The following is a 16,206-nucleotide window of genomic DNA, read 5'->3' as shown; positions in this document are numbered from 1 at the left end:
CCAGACAAGATGTCCACAGAAAGGCATTGCTGAGGCAGAGATGGGAAAAAAGGAAAGGAGCGGAAGATGGTAGTCAACGCCACGCATCGACACCTTTCCTGAGCAGAGCATCAAGAAAGCAGGCGGAGGAGAGAGAGAGAGAGAGAGAGAGAGAGAGAGAGAGAGAGGAGGAATGAGCCAGCAACAAAGAAACAACAGACAAATATGAATCATGATTCGTGCCGGGTGCTGCTGTTTTTTGGCTCTAATTCTGGGCTCCATCCTCCAGATTTTTGGTGCAACGGGTACGTAAGGGAAGGGGGAACAGTGCAAATCTATTATTTGTGTTTTCTATATATATATATATATGAACTGTGAGGAATAGTGAAATGCAGCGCAGTCTGCCGCCTGGTCGCGATGCACTGCATGAGGACCAGTATTGCAGATACTCTGGGGTGCAGAGCGTGTCTGGAGAAGTACTCGAATCATTTGTTTAAATACAAATCCCTCCCCGCCTCCCCCCCCCCCCCCCAACAAGTGCAGGCTTATTTGCAACGTTTGGGCTTCTAGTAATGGGGGTTGAATCCTTTGAGATGTGGCTTTGCAGTGAATTAAATAAAACAAAGGGAATTTGTTCCCTTAGCAACAAGCAACCAGAATGAGCAATAAACATGTTTTTTTAACTGCAGTTGATAAGTTTTAATTTGGAAATGCACGCACAGATTTCTCTTAAAGCAATCGATCGTTGTGTTCTGCGCCTGTTCATTACTGCATTGCTGTGCAACCGTTTGTGGATGCAAAGCGGGAACGCTGTTTATTTCCTTTTCTTCTGGTTATCCCTGACAGTTCTGCATTTGAGCGGTGCTGATGAGGACTCATCGTTTGCGGATGCTGGTGCAGCGCTGAACCACAGCAGCAACACGACTCAGCAAGAAATAACGTGGCCTTTGCGCTTGATCTATTACGTTCACGATGACAACGAGAGCACTTACCACATCCTGGATACCAAAGCCAGGAACCAGCAAAAAGATGACCAGGTAAATGAGGCAAAAAGAGACAACCCCGATACCCCAACACTCTCTTCCCCCCCCCCACACTTCACCCGCTTAACGGAGCATGTCATTGCATTTCTGGTCCCAGCCCAGCGATGTGTCCATCCTGAACAATGTGCAGTGAGAAGGAGTGATTTCAAATTCCATTAGCGTCCATGGAGTTGCATCCTGGTTTCTATGTAACTCTGAATACTGAGACACCCGCAAGTGGATGATATTTTGTAGATTTAATTGCTAACAGTGGTTGACTTGTTTGATGGTGTCTAGGAGACGCGCAGTGTTACTGATTCCAACGCTAATTTATCCAAGACAGCAGCTGCATCTTTGTTTTGTGCCCAGAAATTAATTTAGCAATGTATCCAGATTTGTTGAACTGTCAGATTGCTGCACAATTTACATATCCATAGTGCCCCTACACCCAATGAAAATATGCGTGGGGGGTAGCTTTTTAATAGCATGGTGATGACATGAAGAAAGACAGAGGCTTTAAAGAGAAGAGGAAAATTGTATAGTTGCAAGAATAGGCAGCTGGAAGAATGATGCCCATCAATGGGGCAAATGGAGTTAAGGAGTTGGGGAGAGCAAGACCATGGAAACAGGGTCCTTCCACCCTCTGAATATGTTGACCATTAACCTGTTAATGCTGAACCTGCATTAATCTTCATTTAATGATTAAATGATTTAATTAATAACCATTGATCCTACAGTTTGGTCATGATCAGGAGTCAAATGTAGAGCATGGGGAAGGTAAGCAGGAATGGAGGAAGTCACAGATGAGGGGAGTGGTTTGGAGGGCTTTAAAGACAAGGATGTAACTTTGAGAAGTCGATCCATTGCCTGACTAGTGTAGACTGATCGGGCTGTGTTATGGATGAATGAGGCATATTTAGTCTTGGCCAGGTTAATTCAAAATGACCATTAGCAGAGCATGTTAGCAGGTGGTATTTGCTGCCGTGTTGACAGGAGAGAAGGAATCAGCCAGGTGCCCTACCAGTTGTACCTGCTCTGGTCTGGGCTTAAGGACTGGAGGTGTAGGAGCATCACCAGTGTAGCTGTGATGGAAAGAACGAACTTGCCATTTTGTGAAACTTTTCCGCCATCACTGGTCGCTTAATTTTTGAAGGTTGTAAGAATCACAGTAGTCAAATTGTGCAGGGCAAGGTCCCCAAAACAGGATTACTACTTGCTTTAGGGAGCAACTTGAAAGATTGGCCCAGGTCAGAGGATTCTGGGGAGTTCCTATTGATGGTCTATGTCCCAGAAGGGATTATGGTTTTAAGAAAAATAAGGTTGCACCTTGGGCTCCTTTGTCCAGGGAAATGGTTTTAGTGTCCCAATTTCTCCTTGTAACCAAAGTCCTCCAGACCAAGCTAAATTCCCGGGTCTTATTTTGCACCTTCTCTAGCTTAACCACTTTCTAACTAGTAATAAATTAGCATTTTTAATTAACCTTGATGTCCTTCTGAAAGGATAGGCACAGACTGAAACATAATTACCCAGTTAACATAGCCAGTGAGTTCTGATTAGCAGGGTAAGTGGAAAGAGTAGACAGTGTAGTGAGGCATGATTCCTGGAATGGGGTTAAGAACACATCTACCTTGCAATCTTTGTTCATGAAATAAACTAATTATAAGCGACTTGCTGATGCTGGTGGCTTCGGACTGGAAACTGAATGTCAGAAGAAGGTATTTTTGTAGCTGAAAGTATATTGATGGAGAAACTCTTGGTCTTGCAGCTTCTATGGAGGCAGAGAGATGGTTGCATCAAGAATAAATTTATTTTGCATTGGTTGTAATTTTTCATCCCTAGAGACTAGAAGTTCAGTTGTTGGGTATATTCAATGACATTTACATTCCATGTGATCAGTAGAGTATGAATTATAATAAAGCTAATTTGGTTACCATTGACGTTCAGAAATGTTATCTTTCTGTAAGCCATGACTTGTATCACCTGATATTCCTATGAAACAATGGGACCCTCCCCAAGCTGAAACATTGATTATCCCTCACCTTGCCTGACCCGCTGAGTTTCTCCAGTATTTTGTTTTTTAACTCTAGATTCCAGTCTGGTTTGGTGTCTGGAGGGCTGCCTTGCAAGGTTACCCCATTTTGTGTTGGGGCCTGTGACGTAGCTGAGACTATTGGGGGCCAAGAGGAGCCTAAAAATACTTTGTTTCAGAGGAATGTCAGGTGACCCAAGTAATTTCTTTAACAGGAGGATAACATCTCTGCACTCAAATGGCCAATTGATATATTATTGCAACATTCCTTGAGATACAGGGAAAAATTTGTCTTGTGTCCTGTCTTCACAATAGAAGTAATAAATAGATCTGCAGAGAGCACCTTGCAAGGAGTCGTCACGCTCTGGTGCCAGTGGAAATAAAATTTGCTTTTCTCTGTACTTTTATCCTCTATTGATAACAGGCTTGGATGCACTTTAATTAAACTTCTAGTGACACTTAGGCTAAGGAATTATAGCCCTTACAGAATAAGTTAAGTGTTATCGTAAAAGTCTTTATCCAGAGATTGCCCTCTCGGAGGAAACTGCCTCGGTTCTGCCAAGTTCTATGAATCATTCAAAGGTTCAGAGGTTCATTTATTATCAAAGTATACAACTCTGAAATTCTCCTTCTCCGGGTAGCCATGCAATAAAGAAAGAAAAGAAAGGCAGCACGATCATCAAGCCACAATTCCCCCCACCCTGCACAAAAATGACGAACAAAATAGAACAGGCACATCAACCCCCAAATCCCTCTCCCCTGCACTAAAAACCCTGAGAAACATTGGATAAAAAACAAAATACAAAAAAACTATAAGACCAAAAAAAAAAGTCCATAGTCCAAGTCCACATCCAAAACACAGAAAACCTTGGCAACATTCTCCAGGCACAATGGTAGGCTCTCCGGTAGCATAGGAGAGCAATCCTCAGCGATCCTCTTTCAAAATGCAGGCAGTTGGTGCTCACCTTCCACTTTTGCCTCGATGTTTCAATCTCTGTTGTTGCTTTAATTGGCGAACAATGGAAGCTTTAATCAGTGAAATGGAATCAATCATTGGCTCGCCCGCAATAAGGTTCGTGCACACTGTCTCTGCCTCCCGGAATCCTCTCGGAGACTGCAGAGCACTGAAACACCTAAACAATCACCAAACTGCAAATTATAGGCTTGAACAGTTCCAGAATCACACTGAAAATGAAAAACAAGTGTAAAAGATATTAAAGAAGTGAAATATTTGGTTCCATGATCTATCCAGAAGATGTTGACTGGAGGAGTATTGTACACAGGTACCATCTTGGCTGGAATGATATACCTTGGTGAGATCACATCGTAATGCTGAACTCCCAATGGTAGTAAACTTGCATCTGGAGTTGACTGATGCAATTCAGAGGTTTGAATGTTCAGATCCCACACTGGAGACTTGAGCACCAAGCCCTGACTGACATTCAGTGATGTATGGTAGGATTGGGACACTATTGGAAGTGGAATTCCTGCATGTACCTTTCCAGCTGCATGTGACAAATCCCATTGCATCTTCCAAATGAGCAGGGACTTCCTTATGACCAGGGTCACATTTCTCGTTAACTGACACCAATAAGTGGAAAATAATATAGTAATTTTTTGCTTTCCAATATCTGTGAAGGAATTGGAATTGTTTCCTAGATTACAGGAGTGATGGTCATGAAAGACTTTTGCTTAGTGCCTTTATCTCTTGTAAACCATGTAGTAGCGAGGTGATTACTTGAGTCGAGAATGATGTTCTCCTACGAGGTTGTCTGTTGGTAGGTCTTCAGGTGACTGTAGAGGCTGATCCGAGATCTGCATATTGTGCAAGGTTTCCAGACCCCGCAATCCTGTTCCCTTCACCATTGGACTTAATCCAGGATGTTAGGGTAGACGTCCTTAATGCAGACTGCATCTCCGTGGCTTTGTTTAACATGGGGAGCCTGATGCATGGGCAGCCACCACTTAGTCCTTGACAGACCAGGTTCAGTGTTCAGTGACATGGAATGCAAGATGACTGGGGACCCTTCACTGGTGTTGCAATGTGCCCTCATCTTCTGCCAGCTCCACCGGTGAGGTCCTGGTTGGATTACTCTTTGTCTGGATCTCCCCCTTGATCTTACCACCAGGATCTAAGCACCAGATGGCTAAACTCTAGACAGGATTGCTCTCGGGATCTCAGGCACTCAGGAGTCTCTGTACCATGACAAGGTGATGATCCTTGGAGAGGTGTCCTGATATAACATTTATGCATCTCTACTTCTCATTAAAATAATAAAAGTAAAAAGCATGGGCTTGTCTGGGGCTGTGATGGGATTCTCAGAAGTGGTACCTTTTGAGGAGGCACTAAAAGCCTCCTCCACCTCCCTGTGTATGGTTCTGTAAAGGTAATGATCCATAGAATTGTTGATGAGCAGAGCAGTTTGAGGTCGTCTGACCTATAATTATTCAGAAGTACAAATCTTATTACCACATGTGGAATTTTGATGCACGTAAATTAGCTGGCCTGTGTTCTATGTAACATCAACAACCAGACTTCAGAGTGGTTATAAAGCTCCTAGGGATGTCCTACTTTGTATTTAATAAGTACTTTCTCTCTTTGTGCATGTACTTCCTGCAGTGATTTCCTGAGGAGAATAACTGTTAGCAGTGTAGTTGGATATAGGAGAATGAGGGATGAAATGATTGACGGAGAGACTGTTGAGCTGGAGTGTGTTGGGTTAGGCAGTCAGTTGAGTGAATCAGCAGACTCTGCTGTCTTACAGTCACTTACTAAGAGCCACTTACAGTCAGGGTGATTTGCTTCCATAAATGTTTAGGTGGAGGGGATGTTTCCATTAGTAACACATACAAAATGCTGGAGGAACTCAGCAGGTCAGGCAGCATCTATGGAAAGAAATAAAGAGTCAGCGTTTCGGTCCAAGACCCTTCTTCAAAGTTCAAAGCATGTTTATTATCTAAGTATGTATACTATATACAACTTTGAGATTCAACTCCTTACAGGTAGCCACAAAACAAAGACACCCAATACAACACTTTTTTTTTAAAAAAGAAGCCTATCAACTACCCAATGTGCAGAGGAAAAAAAAGCAAGTCATGCAAACACCAAAAGCAAGCAAGCAACTGAAGTTCACGAAAGTGAGTCCACAGCCATGAAGCCAGACATTACTGCAGCTGATCCAGTAGCCTGTTAGTTGCCAGCCACAGCCTCAGTTCAGCACAGAGACGAGTAAACCTCACAGAGCAGTGAGCTGAACCGGCCTGTCCCTTGCCTCCAGTCCCAATTCACAGATCCCTTCAATCAGGCATGGCACTTAAATCATCCAAACTTTGGGTTGTTCCTCGCTATCGGACCCAGGCCTTGTCGCATCAATACGTTCCTGGACACAGGCCCTGCTGCCTTGATTTGGCCCAAACCTGACCTTTCTAATTCAGATCAGTGCCTAAATCAATCAGACCTTGTCATTCCTGCTCCTCCCAGGCCCCCTCCACCTCGGCTCTGCCTCACCTGCTCTTGCTTCGATTCTGCTGCATTGAACTGTCTCCAAGTCTGCTTCAGCAATGGCTAAACATTGGCTCATTCCCCGATCTCTGGGCACAGGCCCTGCTGCTTCAGTTTGGCCTGTACACACCACACCTCACCCATCCTGCCCCTACAAGTTTTCAGCTCTCACCGGGTGTGAGATTGGATTGCTCCAAGTGATGAGCTGATTTGGTGAGATCGAGAATGGCTGCGGGCTGTGTGGTCTGGGTGTATCGCTCCACTGTGATCCAGGTCCTGGAGCGAGGCATTACCCGGTGCTTGGACAATTTAAACATTGGTCCAGATAGACTGGAAAGCTCAAGTGTTGGGACTGCAGGTGAGGGTTTCATTCACTCTCCACCATGTTCATTCCTCTTTTCGGTGGCTGGCATCTCTGAGTTCTGCGGCAGTTTCATCCTGCTACTATAATGGACTGAGATGGCTAATATGAGTAGGCTTGGGCCTACTCCAGCTGCTCCAGGGAGTGCATCTAAGGACTAAATCTGGTTCGGGATGCTGTAATTTGCTTCTATTGTTTGCATGATGTGTGTGTGTGTTTTTGCCCCTCTTTTTTGATCTTTTAAAATTGGGTTCCTGGGTTTCTTGCTTTGTGGCTCCCTCAAGGTGGATAATTTATAAATTCTTTGTTAATAAATGTACTTGAATCTTAAAAATGCCAGGTTGTACAGGCGTTTCAAAAGCTCAACTCTGAAAGGGAAGTTACAGGCTATCGATTGCCATGATCATTTACCAGAAAAAGTGTGATTAATAAGGTAGTTAGTATTTTGTTTGCTGCCAGCAAGTCATGGCTGTGCTTCACCAGCACCATCTTAAATTGGAAGACTTTCCATTAGTAGGGAAGTCTAGGATCCAAGAGCACAGTCTCAGAATAAATGAATATCCCTTTAAATCTGAAAATGGGGAAGAATTTCTTCAGTTAGAGGCTGGTAAAGTTGTAGCATTCGTTGCCACACAGTCATTGGGTATATTTAAGGCAAGGATTGATAAGTTCTTGATTGGAAAGGGGGTTGAGAGTTGTGGAGAGAAGGCAGGGAAATGAGGTTGAGAAAACAAAAATAAATCAGGCATGATTGAATGTGGCACTTACACTTGATGGGCCAAATGGTCTAATTCTATTCTTTCTTCTAGTCTTAAGTATATTGGTGATTGTCAGGGATGAAAATGCAAATTGCTGGATATCTGTATTAAAAATAATTAATGTTGGAAACAGTCAGGCAGCATGTATGGTGAGAGAAGTGTTTAACTTTTTCAAACTAGTGAAATTCTTTGACCCAAAACACTACCTTGTTTGTAGACGGGTCATATTCTGCATGGAGGTCAGTCACCAATGGAGTGCCTCAGGGATCTGTTCTGGGACTCCTACTCTTCGTGATTTTTATAAATGACCTGGATGAGGACATGGAGGGATGGGTTAGTAAGTTTGCTGATGACACAAAGGTTGGGGGTGTTGTGGATAGTGTGGATAGCTGTCAGAGGTTACAGCGGGACATTGATAGGATGCAAAACTGGTCTGAGAAGTGGCAGGTGGAGTTCAACCCAGATAAGTGTGAAGTGGTTCATTTTGGTAGGTCAAATGTGATGGCAGAATATAGTATTGATGGTAAGACTCATGGCAGTGTGGAGGATCAGATGGATCTTGGGGTCCGAGTCCATAGGACACTCAAAGCAGCTACACAGGTTGACTCCGTGGTTAAAAAGGCGTACGGTGTATTGGCCTTCATCAATCGTGGAATTGAATTTAGGAGCCGAGAGGTAATGTTGCAGCTATATAGGATGCTGGTTAGACCCCACTTGGAGTACTGTGCTCAGTTCTGGTTGCCTCACTACAGGAAGTATGTGGAAACCGTAGAAAGGGTGCAGAGGAGATTTACAAGGATGTTGCCTGGATTGGGGAGCATGCCTTATGAGAGTAGGTTGAAGGAACTTGGCCTTTTCTCCTTGGAGCGATGGAGGATGAGATGTGACTGATAGAGGTGTATAAGATGTTGAGAGGAATTGATCGTGTGGATAGTCAAGAGGCTTTTTCCCAGGGCTGAAATGGTTGCCACAAGAGGACACAGGTTTAAGGTACTGGGGAGTAGGTACAGAGGAGATGTCAGGAGTAAGTTTTTTACTCAGGGTGGTGAGTACGTGGAATGGACTGCTGGCAACAATGGTGGAGTCAGATATGATAGGGTCTTTTAAGAGGCTTTTGGATAGGTACATGGAGCTTAGTAAAATAGAGGGCAAAAGGTAAGCCTAGTAATTTCTAGGATAGCGACATGTTTAGCACAATCTTGTGAGCCAAAGGGCCTGTATTGTGCTGTAGGTTTTCTACGTTTCTACTATTACCTGTTTCCCTTTCCGTAGATGTAGCATTGCTCAGTCAACCTGAGCCAAGAAGTGTTGCCCTTATAATTGGGGAAAGAGCCAATGACTTCTCAGCAAAAAAGTGTCTCCTGGTTTCCTGGAAGCCATTTTACGGTATATGTACACCAAGAGACGATAACGTCATTTGGTACATTGTGATACAGGACTCCTAAATAAAACCCCATTAATTAGATTCACAGTGTTCCTGTGGAAGAGTTGTTTGTTCAGATGTAAAACCTCCCATCTGCTTCTTTGTCCTAGATGTTAAATTGACAGAAAGGATCAAACCTACTTGGATTTGAAGTGAAAGTGGGTAAAAAGTTAGGTGTAATATCAGTGCTTTATCAGAGGCACATTTCAGATCAGTCTTTAAGCTTTTGCAGCTCATGTCCAAATATCGTGCCTCCAGAAATTGGCTAATTTTGTGATATGAATGATAGGCTATTTGGATTCAAGGGCAAAGCTTCACTGTATCGAGAAGATGATGCCAGATATCAGCAGTAAATGCTCTCAGTTGGTCTTACCATAACAGGAGCCACTTTATTAAGTATCTAATTCATTGTTTAGTGGCACAATTTCAGTTTTGCTCACTATTTAGCCAAGTGAGTAAGCAGTGCTCTCTCAGGCTGAAGAGCTCCCTTGCTTATCAGCAAAATGCAGTGGTTTTAGCAGATGATGGATGGTCATAGAAAAATACAGCATGGAACCTGTCCCTTCAGTCAAGTGAGTCTGTGTAGACCATTTAAACTAATCCTATATTAGCACCATTGTCATTTTCCCTGCAATTGAGATCCGCTATAGTTGTGAGAACGAACGGTGAAGAGAGCTGGGACTGGTGGCTGAAGAGAATGATTTGCCATACAGCATGAAAGCAGGCCTTGCAGTCTACTATTTCCATGCTGACCATATGGTACCAGTCATGTTAATCTCATCTTCTAGCATTTAGCCCAAAGTCCTCTGCAGATTCCCACCCCTCACCCCAAATCAGTGTATTCCAGTTTTCTGCTTTGTATCTGAAGCATCTTGGTCATCATTTGAAAATTTCAGCTCGTTGAAGACTAGGTGGCAGATTAAATGTAGAGATGTTGGGAGAGAGGTTGGTAAACCAGAGAAGGCCTGACTAATCTCAGATGGCAACGAGGAGGCATATAGTAGTAAGAGAGATTGGTTCGTTGAGTAGTGGAAGACATAAAAATCACTAAGTTACAAAGATTAACAATTAATACAAGGGACAAATAGCAATGTAGTGTCCAAGGACTTTACAGAAATCTGATGGTAGAGTGGAAGAAACTATTCTTAAAACAAGTGGTCCTCGGGCTCCCATACCACCTCCCCTATGGTACTGATGTGAAGAGGGCATGTGCTGGATGGTGCGCATCTTTAATGATAGATATGACCTCCTTGAGATACTGCCTCTTGAAGATGACATTGATGGTAGGAAGCATTGTGCTGGTGATGGGGCTGGCTGAGTCTATGACCCTTTAAAGGCCTGCTGTGATCCAGTGAGTTGGAGGCTTCATACCGGGCAGTGATACACCCGTTAAGAATGCTCTGTACTCTACCTGTGTAGAAATCTGCTAGAGCTTTTGCTGGTAAACCATGCCTCTTTAAACTCCTAACACAGCACGTAACAAACCCTCAGTTCCCCAAATCTGCATTGACCAAAGGGTAACCATTTACAGTAATCCTGTGCTTCTGTTGTGTTCTCTTCATATTGGCCCCCCCACCTCTCCATAATCTCAATACGACAATACACCAGGTTCTTAGAATGTAATTCTCAGGATTGACACTGCTGAGAAAAATAGTCATATGGTTTATTCTGGTTCTTTGTTGTGGTATATAACTTTATTTTGACATTAACTACATATTGAATCAAAAATGAACTGAAATTTGTGGCCAACTTAGACCATAAGACATAGGAGCAGAGTCAGGCCATCCAGCCCATTGAGACTGCTTCACCATTTTTTCATGGCTGATCCGTTTCCCTCTCAACTCCATTCCCCTGCATTCTCCCCATAGCCTTTCACACCCTGACTAATCAAGAGCCTATCAAACTCTGCCTTAAATACACCCAATAACTTAGCCTCCACAGCTACCTTTGGCAACAAATTCCACAGATTCACCACCCTCTAGCTAATGAAATTCCTCCTCATCTCTGTTCTAACTGGGCATCCTTCAATTCTGAGGCTGTGCCCTCTGGTCTTAGACTCTCCCACCACAGGAAACATTCTAATTTGTCCACGTTCTTCTGCAACTTCTCTGCTTCCTCAACACTACCTGCCCCTCCACCTATCTTTGGATCATCCACAAAACTGGCCATAAAACCCTCAATTACTTCATCCAAAACATTGACATAGAACATAAAAAGAAGCAGTCCCAACATCGACTCCTGCAGAACTCCACTAGTCGCCAGTAGCCAATCAGAAAAGACTCCTTTTATTCCCATTCTTTTCCTCCTGCAATCAGCTAATGCTCTAGCCATCTTTCCTGTCATACTGTGGGCTCTTAACTTGTTAAGCAGACTCATGTTGTGGCAATTTGTCAAAGGCCTTCTGAAAATCCAAGTACACAATATCGACAAATTCTCCTTTGCTTATCCTGCCTGTTATTTATTCAAAGAATCCAACCAGATTTGTTAGCATGGCTTCATAAAGGAAAAGAAAGCATGCCTGATTTTGGCTTATTTTATCACGTGCCTCCAAGTACCCTGAAACCACATCTTTAATAATCAACTCCAACATCTTCCCAACAACTGAGGTCAGGCCAATTGACCTATAATCTCCATTCTTTTGCCTCCCTCCCTTCTTGAAGAATGGCATTACATTTGCAATTTTTCCAGTACTCTGGAACCATTCCAGAATCTAGTAATTCCTGAAAGTTCATTTCAAGTCCTCCACAATTTCTTCAGTCACCTTTTTCAGAACCCTGGAGCGTAATCCATCTGGTCCAGGTGACAAATCTAACTTCTACCTTCAGTTTCCCAAGCACCCCTCTCAACTAATAGCAACTACAGTCTCTTCTGGTCCCTGAAATTCCCGAACATCTGGAATACTGCCACAGTGAAAACTGATGCAAAATACTTATTCAGTTCATCCATTTCCTTGTCCCCATTACTGCCTCTCCCGGCAGTCTAATATCTACTGCCACCTCTCTTATACTCTTTATATAACTGAAAAAACTTTTGATATCCATTTTGATATAGTTGGCTATAGTTTGATATTTCATTTTTTTCCCTCCTTATGGTTTATTTTAGTTGCCGTCTGTTGGTTTTTAAGTTTCCCAGTCCTCTATCTTTCCACTAACTTATATGTCCTCTCTAGCTTTTGTGTTGGCTTTGACTTCCCTTGTCAGCCATGGTCAGCTTTGACCAGCAGCCAATCTGGACATCGGAAGTTTGAAGAGGAGGGGACTTCAATCAGGTCCACTGCCCAAGGATGAAAAGCAGCAGCGGTTTGCAGTAGTGAAAAAGAGCTTTGACTAGCAACTAGTTGGCATTTGGGATTGGTTAGTAAGAACAAATTAAAGGAAGGCGGGAGCAAGCACAGCGACCTTTGTCTGAGTGGACACACTGAGTGGTGATATTGAGGCTTTAGCTCTTCGAGGCTTCCACAAAAAAAGGCTTCAGTCAGAGAAAGCAAAGGAAAGAAAAGCTCAAGTTTCTTTTCCGTATCTTTTTCATGTCTGCCCAGTTAGGACAGTAGAGATACCAGCCAGGATAGTGAAATTATCCTCTTTAGGATGTGGGAAGGCAAGAAGACCACCAGTGTCCTTGATGACAGCAACTGTGAGAACTGCATCCAGCTGCAGCTTCTAACAAGCTAACAAGAAATTGGAGCTGGAACTGATGAACTCCATCCAGATCAGTTGGGAGGCTGAATGGATGATAGATAGGACATATAGAGAGGTTGTTACAGCCAAGACACAGCAGGACACAGGAAAATGGGTGACAGTCAGACAGGTAGGAAGGGGAAAGGGGTTATACAGCCAGTGCAGAGTACCCCTCTGGCCGTCCCCCTCCACAACAGGTATGTGGCTTTGGATATTGTTGAAGGGGAGTTGGGGGGGGTTACCAGAGTAAAGTCACAGTGGTTGGGTCTCTGGTACTGAATCTGCCTCTGTGACTCAGAAGGGAAGGTGGAGAAGAGGCAAAGTGTGGTGATAGGGGATTTGTTAGTTTGGGGAAGGGACAGGATGTTCTGCAGGCAAGAACAAGATTCCCGGATGGTACTTTGGCTCCCAGGTGCCAGGGTCCAGGATATCTCAGATCAAGTTCTCAGCATTCTAAAGTGGGAAGGCAATTAACCAGAAGCCATGGTCCATGTAGGTACCAATGACATGGGTTGTGACGAGTGACATAAGGAGTTCAAGAAGTTTGGTGCTATGGGGATGATTGATAAGTTCGTGGCCTGAGGTAGAAGGAGTCAATTTTAGAAAACCTGGCACATTTATTTTTCAACATAGTCCCCTCCTACATTAACACACTTAGTCCAGTGGTTGTGGAGCGTATGGATCTTGGACCTCCAGAAAGTGTCCACAGATGGGTGATTTGATAAGTTCGTGTCCTAAGGTAGAAGGAAATTGGAAGTGATAGGATTGGGCTGAGCCAGCATGGATTTACCAAGGGTAAATCATGCTTGACTAATCTGTTGGAGTTTTTCGAGGATGTAACCAGGAAGTTAGACGGGGGAGATTCAGTGGATGTAGTGTACCTCTATTTTCAGAAGGCATTTGATAAGGTCCCACATAGGAGATTGATGGGTAAAATCAAAGCTCATGGCATTGGGGGGAAGACATTGACATGGTTAAAAAAATGGTTGGCAGATAGAAAGCAAAGGGTAGCGGTGAATGGGTGTTTCTTGGAATGGCAGGTGGTGACTAGTGGGGTCCCACAGGGCTCTGTATTGGGACCACAGCTGTTTACGATTTACGTCAATGATTTAGATGAAGGCATTGAGAATAACATCAGCAAATTTGCTGATGACAGTAAGCTGGGTGGCAGTGTGACGTGATAAGGATGTTAAGAGAATTCAGGGTGACTTGGATAGGCTGGGTGAGAGGGCAGGTACTTGGCAGATGATGTTTAATGTGAATAAGTGTGAGGTTATCCACTTTGGGAGTAAGAACAGGAAGGCAGATTATTATCTGAACGGTGTAGAGTTGGGTAAGGGAGAAATACAAAGAGATCTAGGAGTCCTTGTTCATCAGTCACTGAAGGTGAATGAGCAAGTGCAGCAGGCAGTGAAGAAGGCTAATGGAATGTTGGCCTTTATTACAAAGGGAGTTGAGTACAAGAGCAAGGAAATCCTCTTGCATTTGTACAGAGTCCTGGTGAGACCACACCTGGAGTATTGTGTACAGTTTTAGTCTCCAGGGTTAAGGAAGGACATCCTGGCTGTAGAGGTGCAGTGTAGATTCACGAGGTTAATTCCTGGTGTTACGTACCCCGTAACTGGGTCACTTACCAGCAAAGATAGAGAGGTCAGTTGAAGTCTGATGGTACTATTTTTAACAGTATTTATTGATAAAAATACACAAAAATAATATGAATGCAAACATACAGATAATATACGTCGTCAATACTAAATCTAAAAGAGCGGGTATAATAATAATCAATAAGAAATAGCTCTGTCGTTGTCTAGGGGATAATGTATTGTCCGATGGAAATATAAAAGTCACTCGTTCATTCAGGCTGCAGCTTTTGGTTGGAGAGAGAGAGACGGAAGTTTAGAACTTGCCCGTTTTCCGTTTTATGATGTCGATCCTTCGAAATGGCGTCGGTGGTGATCTCTTCCTTAGCTAAGCCGCCTTCCGTGGTAGGGCCTCAATCCCGGGGCAACGGGAATGGACACACGTCTCCTGACCTGAATTAGTAACGATCTTGCGATTCTCAAAAAGGAGGGGGCCACTCTGCACCCCTCAGAGTTGGGTATAGGCGTAACACTGGGATGTCTGGACTGTCTTACGCAGAGAGGTTAGAGAGATTGGGCTTGTACATGCTGGAATTAAGGAGATTGAGAGGGGATCTGATTGAAACATATAAGATTATTAAGGGGTTGGACAAGATAGAGGCAGGAAATATGTTCCAGATGCTGGGAGAGTCCAGTACCAGAAGGCATGGTTTGAGAATAAGGGGTAGGTCATTTAGGACAGAGTTAAGGAAAAACTTCTCCCAGAGAGTTGTGGGAGTCTGGAATGCACTGCCTCGGAGGGTAGTGGAGGCCAATTCTCTGGATGCTTTCAAGAAGGAGCTAGATAGCTATCTTATGGACAGGGGAATTGAGGGATATAGGGACAAGGCAGGAACCGGGTATTGATAGTAGATGATCAGCCATGATCTCAAAATGGCGGTGCAGGCTCGAAGGGCCGAATGGTCTACTTCTGCACCTATTGTCTATTGAAATGAGTTATACAGCTCTCATTACATGGACGTGCAGTTCAACTCTTTGAGTGAGTGATTATGTAGAAAGTTTGAAGCTAATAACTCACCGGGGTGATTGATAAGTTCATGGCCAAAGGCAGAAGGAGATGAGTTATTATGTCCTATTAACAACCTCTCCTCACCACACATTGCCTCTGTTTGTGAACCAGCTACCTCATCTTCAGTAGTATTATTCACCTTTCCTACGATATTTCTTGCTCTGAAATACGAGGGGTGATTGATAAGTTCGTGGCCTAAGGTAGAATGAGAAGAGTTATGTAACTCTCATTACATACACATGCAGTTCAATTTGAGTGAAAATGCAAAATTTTGAAATTAATAACTCACCTCCTTCTACCTTAGCACACGAACTTATCAATCACCCCTGCTGTGGACCACTTCTACAAAGAAGGGATCCGTATGCTCCACAACCGCTGGACTAAGTGTGTACATGTAGGAGGGGACTATGTTGAAAGATGTTTTCTAAAATTCTTTCTTTTTCAATCTTTTTATTAATATCAACATGATAAGGTTAATACATAGTTAGTTGGGATTACAAAATTACAAAATTAAAATGAACATAAAAGGATACACAAGCAATAAATACAATATTGTTGAGTCTTCCCAAATCAAAAAAACTAGGTATATCATGTTGAAAAAAACAGAAAAGAGAAAAAGAGAAAAAAATATTATTACCCCAAGAAAAACAAATCTAACAAACTAACCACTAATAAAGAAAAGAAAAAAGGGGAAAAAATGGGCTGTTTATAGTACCTATAAAAAGACAAAGAATCATCAGTGTCACCAACTCTGATCCTCTCAACATATATATAATCAAAACTGGAAAAACAAATAGGATTGGAAC

The 16,206-nt window shown here is 43.2% G+C and overlaps 1 protein-coding gene across 9 annotated transcripts in view; it reads left to right on the top strand.

The window, feature by feature from the left end:
* The window catches only part of LOC132392829 (disintegrin and metalloproteinase domain-containing protein 23-like), a 153,330-nt gene continuing 137,124 nt past the window's right edge, over positions 1-16,206 (top strand). For all 9 annotated transcript variants that reach the window (XM_059967280.1, XM_059967277.1, XM_059967276.1 and 6 more), the window contains exons 1-2: positions 1-284; positions 826-1,016. In XM_059967280.1, the coding sequence (XP_059823263.1) occupies positions 212-284; positions 826-1,016 (264 nt within the window). In that variant the 5' untranslated portion in view covers positions 1-211. The remainder of the gene's footprint in view (positions 285-825; positions 1,017-16,206) is intronic.

The sequence above is a fragment of the Hypanus sabinus genome, chromosome 4 (assembly GCF_030144855.1).
Source record: "Hypanus sabinus isolate sHypSab1 chromosome 4, sHypSab1.hap1, whole genome shotgun sequence".
Taxonomy (NCBI): Eukaryota; Metazoa; Chordata; class Chondrichthyes; order Myliobatiformes; family Dasyatidae; genus Hypanus; species Hypanus sabinus.
Note: the sequence above shows the minus strand (reverse complement) of the source record. Positions and strands in the feature narration are given on the sequence as shown.